This window comes from Sus scrofa, chromosome X (assembly GCF_000003025.6).
Source record: "Sus scrofa isolate TJ Tabasco breed Duroc chromosome X, Sscrofa11.1, whole genome shotgun sequence".
NCBI lineage: Eukaryota > Metazoa > Chordata > Mammalia > Artiodactyla > Suidae > Sus > Sus scrofa.
This window is the reverse complement of record NC_010461.5, coordinates 28,580,160-28,602,323: the sequence shown is the minus strand read 5'-3', so window position 1 is coordinate 28,602,323 and position 22,164 is coordinate 28,580,160. Positions and strand designations below refer to the sequence as shown.

The 22,164-nt window shown below is 35.5% G+C and overlaps 1 protein-coding gene across 14 annotated transcripts in view; it reads left to right on the top strand.

The window, feature by feature from the left end:
- The window catches only part of DMD (dystrophin), a 2,622,506-nt gene that overhangs the window by 1,048,405 nt on the left and 1,551,937 nt on the right, over positions 1–22,164 (top strand). For all 14 annotated transcript variants that reach the window (XM_021079543.1, XM_021079551.1, XM_021079550.1 and 11 more), the window contains 1 exon segment: positions 12,543–12,662. In XM_021079543.1, the coding sequence (XP_020935202.1) occupies positions 12,543–12,662 (120 nt within the window).

Sequence of the window (22,164 nt, the reverse complement as noted above, 5' to 3'; positions counted from 1 at the left end):
TTATTCTTCTGACAACATTTAAATATATACTACAATATTATTGATTATAGTTACCATGTTGTATACTACATCCCCAGGACTTACTTATTTTATACCTGAAAGTTTGTGCCTCTTGATCTCATTCACCCATTACACACAATGCCCAACCCGCTTCCCCTCTGGCAACCACCATTCTGTTCTCTGTATCTATAAATTTTATCAGTTTGTTGTTTTTTTATGATATTTAGATTCCACATATAAATGAAATCATATAGTATTTGTCTTTGATTTATTTCACTCACCATAATCCCCTCAAGATCCATCTAAGTTGTCACAAATGGCCAAGATTTCATTCTTTTTTGTGGCTCTTTTATGGAATATATAAAACATTCCAGTGTATGATCTATGTATCTGTTTTTATGGCAATACCATATTGTTTTGGTTACATTTGTTTTGAAACTGTAATATAGTTTCAAATCATGGAGTGTGCTGTCTCCATGTTTATTCTTCTTTCTCAATGTTGCTTTGGCTAGTCAGTGTCTTTTTTTTTCCTTCCATCTGTGGCATATGGAAGTTCCCAGGCTAGGTGTTGAATCAGAGATGCAGCTGCCAGCCTATGTCACAGCCACAGCAAAGCCAGATCCAAGCCCTGTCTGCAACCTACACCATAGCTCATGATACCACCAGATCCTTAACCCATTGAGCAAGGCTAGGGATTGAATCTGCACCCTCATGGACACTGGTCAGTTGTGTTACTGCTGAGCCACGACAGGAACTCCCATCAGTGTCTTTTTTTGGCCGTGTCCACAGATTCAGAAATTCCTGGGCTAAGAATTGAATCTGAACCACAGCAGTGACCCAAGCCACTACAGTGACAATGCTGGATCCTTACTCTGCTGCGCCATAAGCAAACTTCTATTCAGTGTCTTTTGTGGCTCCATACAGATTTTATGATCGTTTGTTCTATTTCCAAGAAAAACACATTTGGAATTTTGATAGGGGTTGTATTGTATCTATTGATTGCTTTGGGTCTGTGGATGTTTTAACAGTGTTAATTCTTCCAATCAATGAGCACAGAATATTTTTCCATTTGTTTGTTTCTTCTTCAGCTTCTTTCACCAGTGTCTTACAGTTTTCAGCATACAGGTCTTTCACCTCCTCTGTTAAATTTGTTGCTATGTATTTTATTCTTTTCAATGCACTTGTAAACGGGATTTTAAAAAATGGAAATGCAATGGGTTTTGCATACTGGTTTTGTACCCTGTAACTTTACTGAATTTATTAGTTTTAACAGTTTTTGGATGAAGTCTTTATGTCTTTCTATATATAACATCATGTTTTCCACAAATTATGACAGTGCTTCATTCTAATAACCTTATAAAACTAGCTCTGGGTTTTATTGTAGGAACAGGGCCTTGCTCAGTCCATCAGGACACAGATACACAGAAGAACCTTCATGATTGGCCAAGATTAGGGTTGTCATATTTAGCAAATAAAAATAATACAAAAAGCCTAGTTAAATTTGAATTTCATGTAAACAGCGATTTTTTTTTAGTCTAAGTATGTCCCAAATTATTTTTTGTTTAGCTGAAATTCAGATTTTACTGGACATCTTGTATTTTATCTGACAACTCTGCTCAGGATTCTGTGCTGCTTAGATTTATGGCTTTGAAAGAAATATCTGCCCCCTCAACCCATACCTCCTAAATCTGCATTTCACCCAACTTCATTCTCTTTTTTTATAACATTTTGCCAGAGCTAGCTTCACAGTACTTGCATGCAGATGAAAGATACCTTTCTTTCTAAGTCCCAGGGTTCTTTTTTATTCAAGGAACTTCAGATTCAGTGACAAATGGGGCTGGTTCTTGCTATAGCTACTGCCAAAACCAGCCTTTGGTCACAGCAGTTTAGGGAGAGCTATAGCTATGGTAATCCCCACCTACTAAACAGTCGGGAATAAAATTAAGTAGCAATTGTATTCTAATTGTCACATAGAAATTGTTACTAAAAGAGGCTAACTTGTCACATGGATTTTAATTGAATACCTGGTAAAAAAGTTAGATCCCATGCTAGACCTCTTTCTGTATGAATCACATATTCCTCTGTAGGCCCTGTGGCCATTCTCTTCCCTTTGGTCTACACTGAAAGTTGTGTGCATTTCCTGTATGCACCAGTGGCCGCAGAAGAGCCTGAGTCAGTTTGAACATGGGCACAAAGTAGAGTAGTGCTGTCATGGCTGCCATTACTCAAGGAGAGATGATGGACAAATACCCTAGATTCCTTGCCTCATGATGGGATGATTCCAAGGCATTTCTCTCTCTCTCTCTCTCTTTTTTTTTTTTTTTTTGGCAATGCCTATGGCATATGGATGTTCTCCAGCCAGGGATCGAACCCATGCCACAGCAGTGACCCAAGCCACAGCAGTGACAACACTGGATCCTTAACCCACTCAGCTACCAGGGAACTCCCCAAGGCATCTCTTATTTCCCAGTTTCTCAGAGGTTTCCCAGCAAGGCTGGATCCCAGTTGTCTGTGGAGTAAACTGTCTCACAGTCACTCCTACCCTCTCATTATATATCCTGAGATGACTTCTCAAATAAACTATTTGTACCCAAATATTTGGCTTAGGGTCTGTTTGGGGACAAACCAAACCCAAGCCAACCTTCTCTCCTGGGAAGCCAGAGTACTATCTCAGCTTTCCATTAACTAAGTATGTAATTTTCAGAAGTTATTTAATCTTTCAGGTTCTCTATATCTTCACTTTGGAAACAAAAGGGTTGAACCAGTTGATTTTTAATGTTCCTTCCAGTCACAGTTTTAATGTTTACATTAGTTCTGGAAGGTTGTGCATTTTAGGAAAGGGCAAGACTAAGGCTAGTGACATTGTACATCAGAGGAAAGGATGCTGGATATGGATACAGGGGGTCTAGGGAGGAAGCCTGTATGAAGGACTCCAGGAGAGAAGTGGCAGAGAATGTTAGGGTAACCATAAGTGTGAATGCCTTAGGGCAACTACTAGTAAAGGTCTCACCTTGAAACTAGGAACAGAACTTTCTTTGAGGTTAGACCATCCAGAATCTTCATATTCTGACAATTACCAGAAAGGTTTTGAATTTTCCTCTAGAAGATTAGAGTGAATGAAATGGAAGGTATCTGACTAATATTGTCATAAAATTTGAATAGATTGTCCATAACTTGAAAATGTACCATTTTTGATGAGTATGAAATTGGTTTGAGGAGAATAATTTGAAACAAAAAGAAAGCAACAGAAATATATACAAGTTGATTATTTAATCATTTACATCCAGGATTTATTCATATAAGTGCATAAAGAAAAACAGAAGGAATTGGTTGGCTGGCACAGAAAGTGAAACCAACTTCCACCTTTAACTATTTAAATGCACTTCATGATATATTATTTTTATAAAATTAATACAAGGGAAAACATATTACATAGCTAAGGGAAAGCCTGATAGTTGATAATTCTCTTTATTACTTGAAGTAATTATAATAAGAAAATGATATGACAAAATCAAACAATTTAAAGGAATTGAAGTTATTTAAATGGGAAGTATGTATAATTTCTTAGAAGTACATACTAAAAGGAGCATATTTTTTCTTAGTCTTCCCATGCTTCGTAAAACAGAAGAGATAAATAAATGTTCTTTCTTTAGGTAACTGAGTTCAAACTTAAGCCTTCTTTGTATAATAAGTGATTCACTTTGCAGTTTTTCTTCGAACGGATTGTTAGTGAATGAAAATAAGAGCATTTCTCCTTCTAACAACAAAATACATCAGTAGCCCTGGAGTAGTCAGAAAAGCAACTTCACCCTGCTGCATCACCATGCTTCTCACCCAATATAACATTTATATTTTTTTAACTTCATAAACATAGACATTAAATCCTTGAGTCATCCTCTTTATTTTTCTAAGAAATAATTACAGATGACAAAATTAAAGAAAATATACAGATTTTGTTCTTAGAAATGGATTTAAATTCTGCTCAGGTCAGGGTTCTGTCTCTCTGTGTCTCTGCCACTCTCAGTTGGAGGACAAATCTTGCATGTACACCGTACATATTATAGATATGCTTCTCTGTGTTCTGCAACAGCATCTTTTGCTATCTTCATTTCAACAGAATTTTATTATGAGGCAGGCTAGAGATTCAACCACTGTGAAATGCCATGGAAATAAGTCACGTTTACTGAATCTTCCAATTAGGCAAGGTAAAATGACTGATCCTATATTGGTGGTTAGGTTTAAATCTAGCCAAACTCAACTCTCAGTAACTGGGAAAAGTTCAATTTGCTGCAAAATTTGGAAGAGACCAGTCATTCTTCATTGCTATTGCTTTAGGGAAAGAATTTAGAGGTTTACTTTAGATCTGAGTCACCCAAAAGTGATTCTCTTGGGAGTGAACAAATTGAACCTCTCAATCTTCTTGTGAAGGAACATGTCAGAAATAATTCTGGTTGGTTATTTCTGTCTTAAGAGAAAGATTTTATTAGTGATGTTGATACGGAATGAAAGGATTTGCCTTGAAGGAGTGACAATATTATAGAGGAGTAAAAGTCTGCTGTGGGCTTGAACTTTCATTAATGGGAAAGAAGTTTACTCTTTTGGAGGGTATTTTAATCAAAAAGAAAATATTTGACTTAGGAATCTTGTCTGGTATCACAGTCATACTGAAATAAAGTTTAAAGCTTAGTTTACTTAGACCTTTGTTATTAGTTACATTGACTTAGTAACAGCATCAACATAGTTGTTACCATACAAGTCATTAGAATTTGCAGATAGAATTGTGATATGTGCACCATGTTATGATTTTAGTAAATATTCTATCTTAAGTACTGATGAATACAAATTAAATGACCTTCTAGAAGCTCAGTCACCTATACTTTCCTTGAAGCTTAGTTAATCACAAACATTTGGATTTCTAAGGTTGTGAAATATCTTCTTCTGGTGCCCTTTAAAATGATCCAGATAGTCATGTAATGGGATGGTTTAGGTGTAATCCTGCCAAAGTATTTGACATTTCATTTCATTCCATTGCATTCTATTCCATCTCACTGAACAAACACTTATTAAAGGAAAATGGATGCTGTGAAGAATACAGAGACCTACTGTATATGGAATCTTCTTGAGAAGCCCACATGCTAGTTCATCTGGTAATGGACTGCTATAGAAGGCATAATGTGGCAAATGGCTTGAAAATATTAAAAATAAGGGACCATTATACAAGGCATAATATGGAAGATGGCTTGAAAATATTAAAAAATAGTGATTTGTTTGGACAAAGGAAATTTGGTGGGGCAGTGTAGGGTATGTCACTTGCTTAGGTCATGTGCTGCACTATGCTCAATGTTAGAGGACTATGGCCTGATCACGGAGGCTATTGAACTCAGGACTCAGGCATTTGGAGTTACTCTGTGGGTAATAGGGAGCCATTAATGGTGATAAACCGAGGAGAGTGACATTTTAGGGAAATTTATCTTTTATTTAGGGAAGATATATTTTGTAAGATAAATTAGAGCACAGATGAACAGGAGGCCAGAATATGTTAGGAAGGCATTGAAGGAAGTTTATAAAGCCTGAATGAAAGCAATGTCAGTGGAAATTGTTGAGTATAAAGAAAAATGCTTTGGACATCGACAGCAGAACCAGGTTTATTCCTAGGTATTTAATTTTGGGGGGAGAAATTTTAAAAGGTATTAATTTTTATATTCCTTTTCTAGTAGTTCATTGTTAGTATACAGAAATGCAACTGATTTCTGAATGTTAATCTTGTATCCTACTATTTTGCTGAATTCATTGATAAATAAGATCAAGTAATTTTTGTGTACTCTTACTATTCCACTTCTGAAAATAATGAAGCTGAGGAGGGGTGGGTGTGGGTTGGAAACTTTTCCAAGGGCATGTATCTGGTTAGAAATACATGCAGGAATCAAACCAGGAAATCTGACTTTAGATCCCACACCTTTAAACATGAATGCATTTTTGTCACTCTATCATCCATTCTATGTCCTTTTATCCTTATATTCTGAAAGATGTAGGGGTATGCTAATTGTTAGCTGTTTTTAAAAGAATTTTTTCACATTATTAAGCCCCCTTCCTGGGATTGGTAAGCATTAGGTGCTTTAAAAACCTTTAAAATATTATTGACATAGTCTTTGGGGCCCTCTTTTGATACTTAGGAGTTGGGAGAAACATAAATACTTATTTCTAAAAAGAAGGTAAGAAACAATGGGTTCTTATATAAACTAATATAATTATGAAATAACATTTAAGTAAGTGGATATTAAAATTAAAGTTCTACGGAGGTCCCGTCATGGCTCAGTGGTTAACAAATCTGACTAGGAACCATGAGGTTGCAGGTTCAGTCACTGGCCTTGCTCAGTGGGTTAAGGATCTGGTGTTGCCATGAGCTGTGGTGTACGTTGCAGACGCAGCTCAGATCCTGCATTGCTGTGGCTCTGGTATAGGCCGGCAGCTACAGCTCCGTTTCGACCCCTAGCCTGGGAACCTCCATATGCCGCAGGAGTGGCCCTAGAAAAGGCACAAAGACAAAAAAAAAAAAAAAAAAAAAAGAAAGAAAGAAAGAAAAGAAAACAGTTCTAAGAGAGCCTATTAAGGAAGCTTATTTTAAATATTTAGCAAAATTTACAATACAATTTCATACCATAAATAGATCCTCATGGAGAAATAGACAATACTGTGACCAGTCAGGCTTAGTAAAGTGAATATTGGACTGAAAATAAAAATGGCAAGTCATTTCCAGATCATTTCATTCAGGGAATAGACAGACTAGGGAATAGAAAAACTAGCCCAATGCAGAAGTGTACAAAGAAGGACATAAGAACAACCACAAGAGAAATGTTGCAAGAATGATGCACTGCCAGCCCCCACCCCTATCATTTCCTAAGAAATCTTTATTCTTCCTGATTTGTCTGGGGTGGTTTTATTTGAAAATAAAATCAATTCACATCCAAATGCTTTGTATTACCTAATTGTTGATAAGTATCTAGGGATTTTTTGGTTCCTGAGCTGGATTTTAAGATAATACTTTCCTAGATGTTGGATTTATCCCATGTTCTTAGAAACTCTTCTGGTTTCTTAAGATTTTTACAGGTTTTTATATTCAATACAAGTTTTCTTCTCATCAATCTTTCCTTTTGTGTACATTTATTTGGTTAAGCTAAAAACTGCAATTTACTTAAACTTAATAGTTTATTAAACATGTTTCTAATCATATTAATTTAAACTAGTATTTGGCAAGAAGTAGATGGCCTTAAAATCCATGCAGAACCCATGATGGGTGTTTTTTCCTAGAGGTGTGTTTGTGTTAGTGTGTTTAGATCTGCAAGTGTCGGCATTTTCCTATTGGTTAATCGTTGACGTAGAAGGAGTAATGAAGTAAACTATGTGCATAGGCAGCCATCATCCCTTCCTGTTTCATGTTCCGGAGCATATACTGTGACCAAAGGAAGTATTGTAAGGCCTCCTATAGAACTTACTGGAGACCTAACTTTGTTTTTGTTTTCTAATACTCTTTCTTTGTATTCATTGTTGCTCTTCACCTCTAAACATCAAATCTCATAGTCCCCTAGCCTTACATATTTCCATGCCTTTATTTTCCAAACATTATTTCACATGCATGCTAGGAAAGGATAAAAACATAAGTCTGGAGTAAACATTCAAGTGACTCTTCAGTGGTTGTTCTAAGCCAGGTTTAAAGACCAACTTGACATGGGTCAGGGCAAGAAGAATTCAGTACCACTAATGATATTTGAAGGAAATAGAAGAAAAGTCACATTTAATTCATAAAATATGATTAAGTGCTAAAGAAACAACAAATTTGGTCAGATTCTTTAGCTAGAGAATAATTTATAAAATATAGAATTATTTGTAGGGGTATAACAAAATCTAAGCATTTTTAATGTTAAATTTTACTGTTGGCCTTTTCTCTTGTTATAAGGAAAAAAATATTTTTAGTTGACATTAGAAAGCAAACATTGATGGCATTTGTATCTAATAACGGTATAAAAATTTAATTAGGAGCATGACAGATTTTTTAAAATCTGTTAAGTGTAACAAATGCATTACTTTAATAAAAATACTGGCAAGAAATACATAATAAAATACCTAATATGTATTTGTGTGTATAAATAATTTATATGCTTTCAATAAAGAAAAACTTTAACAATCATATATTACAACATTTTAATCTGAATATATCTTCTTTTTTTTTTTTTGTCTTTTTGTGCCATTTTTTGGGCCCCTCCCACAGCATATGGAGATTTCCAGGCTAGGGGTCTAATCAGACCTGTAGCCTGTTGGCCTACGCCAGAGCCACAGCAACGCCAGATGAAAGCCACGTCTGCAACCTACACCACAGCTCATGGCAACACCAGATCCTTAGCCCACTGAGCAAGGCCAGGGATCGAACCTGCAACCTCATGGTTCCTAGTCGGATTTGTTAACCACTGAGCCACAACGGGAACTCCTGAATATATCTTCTGATAGAAAAAAAAATTTAGTGTAATTCTCTAGGGATACATCTGTATTTGGAATAGTTTGGCTTATATTTCAGGCTTAATTAGTAAATCAACCATAAATCTCCATTATATAAATACAGCTATGAGAAATTCAAATCCGTAAGAAGTAAACATTTAATTAGTATTAATTGTAAGATAGCTTTAAAAACTTTAGTGTATTTTAAAAATTAATTGTCTTGAGAATCTATGTTTTTTTTTCAAAGAAAGAAGCAGGAGGGTGTACTTTATGTCAGTGATCAAAACACTTATTCACAGATATATAGGTTGGCAGAACATTTTAACTTTTTAAACACACTAATTTCTTTGTGGCATTTTTGCTACTTCTAAGAATCAACTTCTTTTTTCAAAAATGAACTCTGAGTAGTTCCCATCGTGGCTCAGCAGAAACGAATCTGAGTAGGAACTATGAGGTTATGGGTTCAATCTCTGACCTCGCTCAGTGGGTTAAGGATCTGGCATTGCTGTAAGGTGTTGTGTAGGTCATAGACTCGTCTCAGATCTGGCATTGCTGTGACTGTGGTGTAGGCTGGCAGCTGTAGCTCCAATTCAACCCCTAGCCTTGGAACCTCCATATGCCACAGGTGAGGGGCCTTAAAAAGCAAATAATAATAATAATAATAATGATAATAATAATAAAATAAAATAAAAAAATGAAATCTGGGCATTGGATATTTTATAGTCTTTTGTCTTTTGCAGATAAACAGAGGATTAGCTAATACTGTTACCCAATAATGTTTATTTTCAGAGTTGAGGTCTACGAAAATAGGAAATATGATTACAATATTTCAATAACTCAGTCTCGCAGCTATTGAGTATTCTCAGAAAGATCAATTTAACCTTTTCTATTTTAACCCCTGATTAGGAGTAAAAGAAAAGGTATAATTTGAAAGTCATAGAAAAGAAAAGGAGACGTTGGAAATGACTTAAATAGAGTATATGCTAATCTATTGTAGTGCTATATATTCTTCAAGATTTTCATCCATTGTGGAGAAACTTTCCCATTTTCCCTTATTTATCTGAATTCTTTATGAGTTCAGATATCTTTCATGTTTGATTTTAAACCTATCAACTCACAACTAGCTTTAGTGATACTTCATGTTAGTACTTCAGCCAAAGCATGAAATGTAAACCCCTGATCAATATGGCAAGATATGATTTCTGATTATCAAGCAAATAGATAAATAAAACAAAATTACAAATCTAAGTACTGGAGAAAATAACTAGTATAGTTGACCACATATGCTTTAGAAAGATGCAACCTGAGTGTTAAAGTATGTGCATCATGGACCAAACAATGATTTTTCTTAGGTTTCTTTGTTTAAAACCTATGAAAACAGTGAAAATAACAATGTACATATAAAAAATGTGAATAGTATAGCATTATTTCTGAATTGCCTGTAATATATGTAATTATATACACTATCATACTTCAGTTACAGGAAAAAATAACTGGCCAAATTAAAGAAACAAATTTATGATATATTGGACACCAATATATTATTTTAATTATTATTTTAAACATTCCTGACTGACACATTTTCAATGTTCTAAGTTCTGGCTTATATAACTCAGAAAACACAGACTCAACATTACTTTCAAGGGCAACTCTGAATGTTACTGTTTCCATTTTCGGCCTCATGGCAGAAAGAGTTTTATTAACCAGTGTAAGCTCTGGAATGTCAAAAGCGTGATAGGCAGTATAGACTCTGCACACAAAATAGATGCATAGTCATTTTATTCTAAATTGCTTCACTTGAAAATATACCATGAAAATCTGGAGAGAGCAAGTAAAAGTAAGTGATTTTATAGTGCTCTAAAATGTTGAGACTTGAAAATAAAAGTCGTAGGATAAAAATGCTTAAGCATTTGAGTTTGCGATGTAGCTAATCCTAATAGGTTCCCTTACATCTGCCATAGGGTTTGAATAACTAAGAGCTAGTCTGATAGGTGCCAAGCATCAGTGTTTCACAAATAGGGAATAGAGGTTTTCTAAAAAGTGAAAGACTTTGTCCCAAACCTGCTTCATTGTTCTTATACATAAGGACAAATATACATAGCTTTTAGGGCCACACCCATGGCATATGGAGGTTCCCAGGCTAGGGGTCAAATTGGAGCTACAACTGCCAGCCTATGCCACAGCAATGCAGGATCCTAGCCATGTCTGCGACCTACACCACAGACCATGGCAACACCAGACCCTTAACCCACTGAGCGAGGCCAGGGATCAAACCCATAACCTCATAGTTCCTGGTTGGATTAGTTTCTTCCACCTGTGCCACGATGGGAGCTCCTTATATTATATTTTTAAAAATGTTCTAAGAAGAGTACTAGATAACTAGGAATTTTACATTCTTATTTGGGGATTTCCAGGTAGTAATTAGTGTAGCATGATAAGATCTTGGAGGAACTGGAGCAGAGTATCTTGGATCTAGAGCAGCCTCCTCTGTTTACTCCTCCTTTGTTACTGTCTCTTTATTCCTCTGTTTACCCCTGTTTTTCTCTACAAATATTTATACACTGATTTTTTTTTAAGATTGGAATACTGTTTTGGGTTATATGTGCTTGTTAGTGTAATTATAATTATACTTTTTTAAAAAAGCTAATCCTTCCCAATAGATTATAATCTTTATATAATCAGAAAGGGCCAAACTCATCTGTGCATATTGCCCTCATCTCTCCTCATGGTGCTATTCATTCAACAAAAGTTTGTTTATCTTTAGTTGCTTGGAATATGTAGTGAGAAGGACAAAGGGTGTCTCTGTTCTAGTGGATCTTTTATATTCCACAAACAATAAATGACTAAACTAAAAGAAAAATCTGATTGTGGAACATGATGGGAGATAGTATGAGAAAAAGAATGCATATGTATGTATGCCTAATAACTATACCATTCAGCAGAAATTGATAAAACACTGTAAATCAACTGTACTTTAATTAAAAAAAGAAAGAAGTTATAGAAATAGTAAGAAGCAAATTTAGATCCTATCTTCATGAAAAGCCTCTCTGAGCATGTAATACTTAAACTGAGTCTTGAATGATAAGAAAGAGAGATTATTTAAAGATACAGAAGAAGAGCACTTCCGGTAGAGCAAACAGCTTGACACATTGTAGCAGAGAGAGAAGACAAGTGTGACTGAAACAGTGTCAGAGGGCAAGAATTGTATGCAGTTATATTGTACGTATAGAGTGGTAGGAAGGTGCTGGATCATATAAAGATTTCAGGTAAAGAATTTGGATTTTCTCCCTTAGTGTAATGGAATACCATTGGTTTTTATCCAGAGAGTTGACATCTCATTTATATTAGAGCAGAGAAGGAACCAGCAAAAGAGCTAAAAAGCAGTTCTTGATCAGGTGGGAGGATAATCAGGAGAGGGTGGTTCATGAAGCTTAAGAAAAGAGAAGAGAGGGTCAAGAATGAAGGAGTGATTAATTAGGTTAGTAATTGAAATGTCAAGTTAGGTAGTATCAAAAACTGGTTATTGGATTTGGGAACCTGGAGGTCGATGGCAACCTTTACGGGAGATGTTTTAATGGGATAGTTAGGTAAAGGGACTAATGGGGTAAGAAAGTGGAAAGAGTAACTAGAGAACACAAAATATTTTTTAGTGAAGAGGAACAAATAATATGTCAGCATTGGGAAGCGTCTTTTGTGTTGAGAGTTAGTGTTGCTTTGGTTGATAACATAACTTTGTAGAGAATGAGACATTGAAGATGCCATAGGCAGCTGAGTATTTTAAGAGAAAAGCGAGAGGAAGTGGGATAACTGGCAGCACATATTAGCATGCCTTTCTCAACAGATGCTCTTTCTCTCTGTACTTTCACATTCAGTTGACAGAAATGTGCACATTTTGCTGAGCACCATAGCAGAAAATTTGCTTGAAATGGTTCTAGTCTAATAAAAAATTAATTACCCAAAATAAATCACATTCATTTGGGAAGAAATATTTTTGGCATATAGATCAATAGGCTATCATTTTAATTTTCTTATTTTTTTTTTTTATCTTTCAGGTGCTTCAGGAAGACCTAGAGCAGGAACAAGTCAGGGTCAATTCTCTCACGCACATGGTGGTGGTAGTCGATGAATCTAGTGGAGATCATGCAACTGCTGCTTTGGAAGAACAGCTTAAGGTCAGATTATTTTCTTTAATTCACTAAATACATCATTCAAAATAATTAATTGTAACTCAGAAAATACTTAGAAAATTTAAAATACAATTTGTTTATGACAAATATTTAGAATGCAATGTATTTAAACTAATTCAAATTATGTTGTGTTCATAGGACATTTATGCATAATTCCTTTTCATTATACACTCATTGCTCACACTAGCTTCCTGGACTTTGGGGAAATGTGTAAATGCAGATCTATTTATTTATTATAGTTGAATACCATGTATTAGATAACTGGTCAGAGGAATTTTATTTATGCTTTCTTCAAATCTACAGTCTAAGAGATGAAAAGATTAAAACACACACACAAAAAGATATATTCAATCAAATAAGAAGAAATTTAAGAGTTCCCATTGTGGCTCAGTGGATTAAGATCCCAACTAGTATCCATGATAATGCAGATTTGATCCCTGGCCTCTCTCAGTGGGTTAAGGATCCAGCATTGCCACAAGCTGAGGTGTAGGTTGCAGATGTGGCTTGGATCCCATGTTGCTGTGGCTGTGGTATAGGCCAGCAGCTGTAGCTCCAATTCAACCCCTAGGCCAGGAACTTCCATATACTGCAAGTGCCCCCCCCCAAAAAAAAGAGAGACAAAGAAATTTAACACCTTCAGTATATTTTTTTCTTGGAAGCTTTCAGTTGTAGTCTTGATGAGGACATAGCAAGATGTTTAAGTCATGGAAGTTTTGTTGGAGCAGATACTTAGCCTTTCAATCCCTCATTCAACCTGACTTATAGTAATTGTGTCCTTGGAAACATAGCTAGTACATATTAACAAAGGATAATGTAGATGTTTTCATATTTTTAATATTTTTTCCTAATTGGAAATGGTAAAATTTTATTGTCAATTTTTAAAAATTTCAACAAAGCATATATACATAAACTAAAATATTGACATTAAGGGAAAGTACAATTGTTTATTATTCTGAATGTGATACATATATTCACATATATGCACAACTACAGATTATATTTTGGGCATTCAATGTATACAACAAATGCTTGCCTTTCCTATGTGATAGTTAGGGATCAATAGACTGACATGTCTAAGGATCCAATCAATTTGAGTTTATATCACCCTATAAGCCCGATGTTGTTCTAAATGTAGTTTCTCTTACCTAACCTATAAGGTGATTTCTTAAAACCTTATCTCTCTTTTTGCTCCTTTTGTGTGAATTGTAGTTTTTTTTTTTTTAATCCCAGTGAAATGTCATTTCCTAAGGTTACTGCCTTAGACTGCCAATCTCCAACAATATTATCTCACTTTCCATTATTAAATGAGAAAGACAAAACTGTTAAACTGCTACAATCGAGCATTTAATATATATTACTGACTCATCTTAATTGGTTATGTTTCAATGAAATTGCAGGGGTTATAGCTCTAAAAGGTTTATTACACTTAATATTATAGTGCACAATTGCATATATGACCAAATTTATTGTACACACACACACACACAACTGGCTAAAGGACTGACAGGCCACTGCTACACCCATTTTAAGGAATTCCATAGTTCTAATACAATAATGTTATAACTGCTTATAGATGGGTAAAAATCTAGTATTCAATGTTTGTCAGAAATTTTCAGAAAAGATAAAAGAAGTTTGGGAGGCAGAGGTTAGAAGGACCACTGATTTTTTAAAAATTAAGGCAGAAAATTTTCTAAGTCATAGAGTAATTCCAGTTAAATTAACACCTGAAAAACAGCCACTTTGGCTTCACCAGACCTAGTACAACTAGATTTCAAATATAATTATTCCAAGGTAATGCCTGTGGGACTATGCCGCCTTGAAAAACAGTCCATAGCACTCACAGATGGTGACTGGGTTAGACCTTAGGTAAGATAAATTAAGAGTAGTGTTCCTAAGCTTTTCTATATTTATTATCCTACTTGCTTTCATTTTTTACCTTATTTTCTGCCTTTATTTCTTTGACCCAGAAACATCTGCTAAGATAGCTGCACATATATTGGCTATTATGAATTCACACAAACTCAGTCCATGTTTGTCCATGGTTGCCCCCCTCCTTAATTAGTAATCAAAATGATTAATTAAGGATGATCAAAGCCTCCCAGACTCCTCTTTTCCCCTCTACCCCCTTTATTCTTTTGATGCCCTCATTTCCCTCTATATAGCCTCTTCCTGTCACCTGACTTTTAGGTAATCTAGACTAGTGTCTAAAAAAGGCCTGCTTTGGCCTTTCTTTCTTACCATTCCACCAGTTTCCTCAGCCCCAGAGGAATTCACAGTTGAATTCTACACCGTGTTATACCACTGGTTTGAATTGCCCTGGAATGCTGGGTTCTCATTTGACTTTGAAATTTCGGTGATTCTTTCTTAAGTTCTTTATAAAATATATAATCTTGTCTTACCCAGTTTAATTATTATAAAGAAAGACAAGAGGAAGAGATGTTGGAAAAGGAGGAGGAGAGAAGAAATAATAAAGGATAAAAAGTCAGGAGAAAATCCATTAGAGGAATCACTTGAGCAGCAACACAAATTTCTTCTGCATGTGACAGGAATTCCGTGTATGCTTCAGAGACTAAACTATCATATGTTTCATACTGGTCCCTGAGGAATTCTGTTAGAAGTAACAGGAAGAATTTGAGGAAAGAGAAACAGGTATATTGACTCAATAAAAGGGGGAAAAAAGGGAGGACGGGAACCTGAGAAGAATCCTTGAGGGCTTTCATTTCAGCAAGGTCTCATTATCTGTAGCTCATTCCTAAAGACCAGTTTCCCGTTGAACCTTGCCCCCACCCTTTTTCCTCCTCCATGGTCTCTCAGGTCACCACAATGCCTTAATCCATTTCTCTCCAATTTGCTGAAGTACCAGAGCCTCAAAATAGATACTCAGTTGTCTTTAATAAAGAGATGCAGATGGGAGAGAACTAGGAAGGGAGGCCTTTGATTTAATTCAATAACAGAGAGAGATGTTCTTACTCTCTGGAGTTAGAACTCTAAAAATACTCCTCATAGAATATCTTTATATGTATTGACTTAGTTCTGTGAACTCTATTAAAAGTTGGATTTTCTCTAACTTTAAAAGACTTTTAGAAGTCTTCTTTTTGAAAGGTTTGAAGAAAAACAAAGTTAGGTCAGAACATATGCTTAGGGATTCTGAAAGATGGCATGACTTATAAAGGAGAATCTTCTGAAAAGTGCAGTCTATTGTAAATTAATTTGATTCTCTCTTTCAAAGGTTCAGCTTGTCCCTCAGAAATGTCACCTCAGGTCAGAAACTTGTCCTTAACTCTAGAGATTTCTATTATATTAGTACACAGAGAGCCTTATTTGTAACTAGTGGTGCCAGTTAACTAATTTTATTGAGAAATATCCTGGCTGAAAAACTAAGATGGATAATGTATGTGGAGTCTTCAGTCCTGGAGGATATTACCATATCTTTTTCTAAGCATTCTCCATTCTGTTTTCATATTTTCAGTGAGTACTTGTAATGTTCTTACTATGTCAATAGGGATTATGCTGGGTAACAGAGGTAAAACTGAAAAAAAGAGATTTTGCCACTACATTCCTGGGTCAGAAATGGATAATTTGTGAGCCTCCTGCCTTCTTTGGAACCCCCATGCAATGGTAGCCATTTCTTAGGTTCCCTTTTTGAATTTAAATCCTGATTCTTTGTCATCCATGGTCATCGTGGTAGACATAGCAACTGCTTTCTTGGTACTTTTAATCTAATAGAGGAAATAAACACTAATCAAATAATTAAAAAATGAGAAAATATTTTTAAATGGACATAATTTATTTCTATTAAGGAAAGGAACAAAGTTTTGTGACAACAAATTAGTCTGATTTAAGCTAAAGCTTGAAGGTATGAAATGATTCTCTAGTAAAGTGATGTTTAAACTATGATCTAAAGGGCACATTGGAGGGAACTGTATAAAGTGTGTATAAAAGGGATTGATGGAGATGGGTATGGTTTCTGGGAAGAGGGAACAGTATATCAATTGAACACGGCACCCTTGGAACTTTCAGGGCCAATTTGGCTACAACATTGAGGTTCAGAAGAGTGGTGCTACCAGAGGGTTGGCAAGCAGACAGGGGCTTACCTAAAAATTATAATTAGTGTGATACTGAACTCCACCGTAATTCATTCAATCAACAAACATGTGTTGAGCAGCAGCTATCTGCCAGGATGGGGTCTGGGACTACCATGGTGGGAATGGGAATCGGGACAACAATCGTGGCACCCATTCTCCTGGATCTGCACTAATTAAATACAATTAAATATAAAATTTTGGCCATGCTAAGTTCAAAGTTACAGATATATACATTACATATACATTACTAAATGACTTATCTTGCTCTAGAAAGTAGGGAAAGGCCTCCATAAGTGGCCTTAAGTGAGAGTTAAAGATTCAGTAGAAATTCATTGGGCGACAGTAGAGAGTAGGAAAGAATTCCAGATGGAAAGACTGTATTTACTCATTTATTCAACAGATATGTGACATGTATCGACTGCCTACTAGGTGCCAGATGAAAATCTAGTCTTTGAGGTTAAGTATGGACTAAACAGATCATTTCTTTATGAAGTTTACATTCTAGCAAGCATCAGAATAAATAAGCAAGCATTATACTATGAAAAAGCACTAAGAAAAAAGAACTATAAGGAAAAAATAGACCGAAGAAGAAAGCAGTTTTACAATGGAGGGACAAAATTGAGAGGTAAAATAAAAAAAATAAAATAAATAAGGAAGTATTTTGGAGATACACAGGTCCTGTGGGCCTTTTGCATTTGAAAACTGCAAAACAAAACAAAACAAAACAAAACAAAACAAAAAAAAAAGACCATAAATAGAGAATAAAGAAAGCCTATTTTTCTAGGGAAATAGCTGTTTCTAATAAATTACAGAAAATGCTCTAATAGAACCATTTTTCAGAGAAGAAGTAGAGTTATTAAAATTCCATTTTTAGATCTGTTCTTCTGTACATGTTAACACCTGAGAATCCAAATAGATATACTTAAAGTGCCTAAGGCCACAGAGCTTGAGAGTTTCTAGCATATAAAAAATGTTTGGATTATTTTAAACATTTGACTATTTAAACAAATGACTAATCTTTAAGATACTGTCTACAATTTTGGAGAATTAAAGGTATACCAAAAAATGGATACAGACAAGCATCCTCTCTTGAAGAAGAGTAGCCTGAAAAATACAGTTTTAGAGTAGATTATTAAACATAAGACTATGCATACATGTATAGTTTCTTGCTCATCTGATGACATTAATAAACTTTATTGAACAAAGGAACAATTTTCAAAAGTTAGAAAGGTCTCTAAGAGCTATAATACATTTGCTACAATCAAGGCATGAAAACTAACTTTACATCAAATGACATTAAACAATTTGTACAAATATTATGTGATGTTATTAAGACAGATACTTTGGTGGCTCTATTAAGTTGGTTGACTCAGCAGAATTGGATTAATTTAAAATGTTTTGATTTTCCTGAATTATTTTTCAAAGCCTCTCATGAGATGATGGACCTTCCTATCCTATGTCAGTTGGTGGAGAATGCGTTTTAATACAGTCCTTCCTATTATCCGATTTACACACAAGAGGATTGGACTGAAAATGATTGGACTCTTTTTATTCAAACTTCAGTTTCAGAAAATTTGAGGGCAGGAAGCCATTTGAGGATTTAGCTGGGGCTCTGGGTAAATTTCACACCCACATGAGTGGCTAATGGACAATTTCCTCTCCCAGGTTACTTTAGAAGTTTTATAGCAATGCCCCGTGAAGTTAGAATGTCACATGCAAGTATCATATTTGTTTTTCATGTTTTAAAATAGAAAAGGCATATTTATTGTTTGCAAATTTTACTGCTTAAAAAAGCAATGTCTTTAAGTTTTTGATAAGAAAGTTCTGAATTCCCATCCATACATGAGAATGATATAGGCACCCATATATGTAAATGTAAGTATATATAAATTTATGGAAATGCATGTCTATATATAAATGTATTTATATTTTCTCCATATGTATGAATATGTGTATATGTCTATATCTCTATCTATCTATATATACACAAATGAGAGAGAGAGACTGACCTTACTTAACAACAAATTTAACAAATTTAAGATTAAATCAAAGCACAGTAATATAGATTCTTAGTAAATTAATGCAATCTTGAATGTGGCATAATGTATAGATGTATATGGACTAATAATTGCATTCTGTGCTGGTTTGAATTCTCTTTTTATTTTAGTGTTTTAGCTGAATTTTTCAGGGACGGTAGCGTCTTGTAAAGAATGTTTGTAGGACCAGGGATTATTGAATTTTAAGGAAAACCTAAGCAGAGATAAGGGACACGTGAGTGGTATTATCTTATTGAAAATGTTTTCTCTGTTTTACTTCAGAAGGTTGTGCTGCCAAAAATAGGCATGAGTTGATAAGCCTGTATGTCTTCTGCCCAGACCTTTTTCCAGAGCCCAATTTCTTCTCTTCCATTTTCTTCTGGCTATGTGCCCCTTGAAGTTCAAAATGCACCTCAAACACAACAAGGTGAAATGTAACTCATTGTGCTCTACTTCTCTCTAAACTTTCTTATTTTACTTACCCCCCCGATTTTGTTTATTGCACCACCATTCACCTTGACACCTGTACCAGAAACCTGGAGGCTTTCCAAACTCATCCCTTTCCTTTCTCTTAGGAGCCCTCTAATGTAATCAGTCACAGCATTGCTTAACTGCCTCTCAGTCACTGTTTCATTTTTGTTCCTGGTACTATTTTCCAAGGTAAAGCCCATATCATCAACCCCTGAAAGTCCTTGCCTGCATTCTTATCTGTTTCGATCCAATCTCCACATTGAAGTCAGGGCAGAATCTCAAGAGCCTATACAATAGAGTTTTTTTGTCTGCTAAAATCCTTAGTCACTTTCTCTCCTCTAGAGAGTTTCATCACCTAGGCCTACAGTGATTTTTATTATGTAACCCTCCACCTGTCTATTGATACTTATTTCCTGTTACACCTCTCATATCCCTCAACCTATATTCTCTTCCTACAAGCTCTTCCTGATGCTCAGTATGTCACTGTCTTTGAACATGCTGTTCCTGTCACTCTCATCTTCATCATGTCTGCTGGGAAAAGTCCTACTTCATATAGCAAAACCAATTCAAATTTTTATCTGTGAAGTTAGTTTTTCTATGCAGTTATGACTACTCCATGATGTTTGTTTGTTTGTTTGGTGCCATCTCTGTACCATTAGTCTGCCTCTTTTGTTTAGATGTAAAATAGTCTACTAGAATGTAGTTGTTCAGAAAGGATATAATGTCTCCTAGTCTATCATGGCTTGGAAATGGAATTTGTAACTAAAAATGTTTATAATATGAACCCTTAGGATAATTGGGGTGGGAAACAAAAAAGGCTAAAGCCTACAGAATTAAGAAACAGAGGTTACTTATGAAGAGGAATATGGATGAAAATATTTTTGATGTCTCTCTCTAGTTTCTAATTTTATACTTGGTAAATAAAAAGCATGTTTAAAATAACTTAGGAGTTCCCGTCGTGGCACAGTGGTTAACGAATCCGACTAGGAGCCATGAGGTTGAGGGTTCGATCCCTGGCCTTGCTCAGTGGGTTAAGGATCCGGCATTGCCATGAGCTGCGGTGTAGGTTGCAGACGTGGCTTGGATCCTGTGTTGCTGTGGCTGTTGCGTAGGCCGATGGCTACAGCTTCTATTTGAACCCTAGCCTGAGAATCTCCACATGCCGCGGGAGTAGCCCTAGAAAAGGCAAAAAGACAAAAAGACCAAAAAAAAAAAAAAAAAAAAACTTTAAATGTGATAGAAATAATTCCACTAAGCCAAGTGTCAAAAATTGTTGCCCATGAAGCAGTAGTTATAATTATTGGCACATTTGTGTGCTCATGATTTTCCAAGAATTTTATGTAGTTCACATGCAATGCTATCTCTCACAAATAAAAAAGTGTATAATAAGGTTAAATCCAAATTCATGCAGTTTGCAGGTGGCAGAACTTGGACTGGTAGCCAGATCTATGTGATGCCTCAGCCTGGGCTGTGTCCTAAGCTCTCAGTTTCATAGGAGAAAATTATTATGTGACCTTGACAAAATTATTACAGGGGCAGTGTTGGAATGGTAATATTCTTTATGAATATTTAGCGTTAATTCTGATATGGTCTAAAGAGAATTCTGGCCCTATTAATCCCTGAAAAGAATCCAAACTTTATACTGTGGCACAATATTTAAAAATTGGGTACCCCAAACAGTACACAAATTATAATTATAGCTTGAAGACTACACAGAGGTCACATACCCATAGTTCCACATCCAGATAAAAAGATGGATGTGGAACTGTGGATATGAATATGATTATGGATAACATAATCAAAAAGCCCATTAAGCCCTATCATAGCATAAAAACATTAGAGGACATTCAGAAGTTGGATGGTCATTGTGATTATGCCATTTGTGTTTGCTAATTTCTCCTTATCAAAGTTGGGCTCTTACCCTCCCAGAATCTGGGAGACAGAAGTCCTACCCTTTTTGACAAAAAGATGGCTAATGGGTCCTTGAGAAAGATATTCTGGAGTTGTAGACTATTTACATCACAAAGGGACAAATAAAACTTTAGTCAAGCTAAACCTATCTTGGCCAGTATAAGCCCTTCATATTTGTTTTGTCAATTTTTTTTTTCTTTAGGGCCACACCTGAAGCATATGGAAGTTCCCATGCTAGGGGTTGAATAAGAGCTGCAGCTGCTATTCTACACCACAGCTCATGGCAATATGGCTGGATCCTTAACCCACTGAGTGAAGCCAGGGTTTGAACCTGCATCCTCATGGATACTAGTCGGATTTGTTTCCACTGTGCCACAACTGGAACTCCTAGTTTGTTTATTAACTTGAGTAGTTTATCTGTAGCATCACTCAGGTGTACATATCAGGTGGTTTGTGATTAATAGCACTTTTACTCCTCCCTTTCCAATCATTCATTTTATTCATTTTTCTTGCATTTTTGTGCAGCATACCTTAGTACAATGGTATTCTTGTCAATATCTGTTTCTCATTTTAGCTCTCAGAAGTGAGGGTTTTAGTAGGTCAAAATAAAGTATGATATTTTCTGTAGGCTTGTTGTAGATGCCTTTTATTCCTAGTGTTCTATGAATTTTTTTTAATAACTGGGTGCTTAATTTTATCAAACATTTTTTCAGGATCACTCGAGAGAATTATTTTAGTTTTCTCCCTTATTCTGTTAATATATAAAATTACATTGCTTCATTTTCATTCTTTTTCTTTTTTGTCTTTTTAGGGCCACACTCGCAGCATATGGAGGTTCCCAGGCTAGGTGTTGAATCAGAGCTGTAGCCGACAGCCTATGCCACAGCCACAGCAACAAGGGATCCAAGCTGCATCTGCAACGTATACCACAGCTCACAGCAATGCCAGATCCTTAACCCACTGAGTGAGGCCAGGGGTCGAACC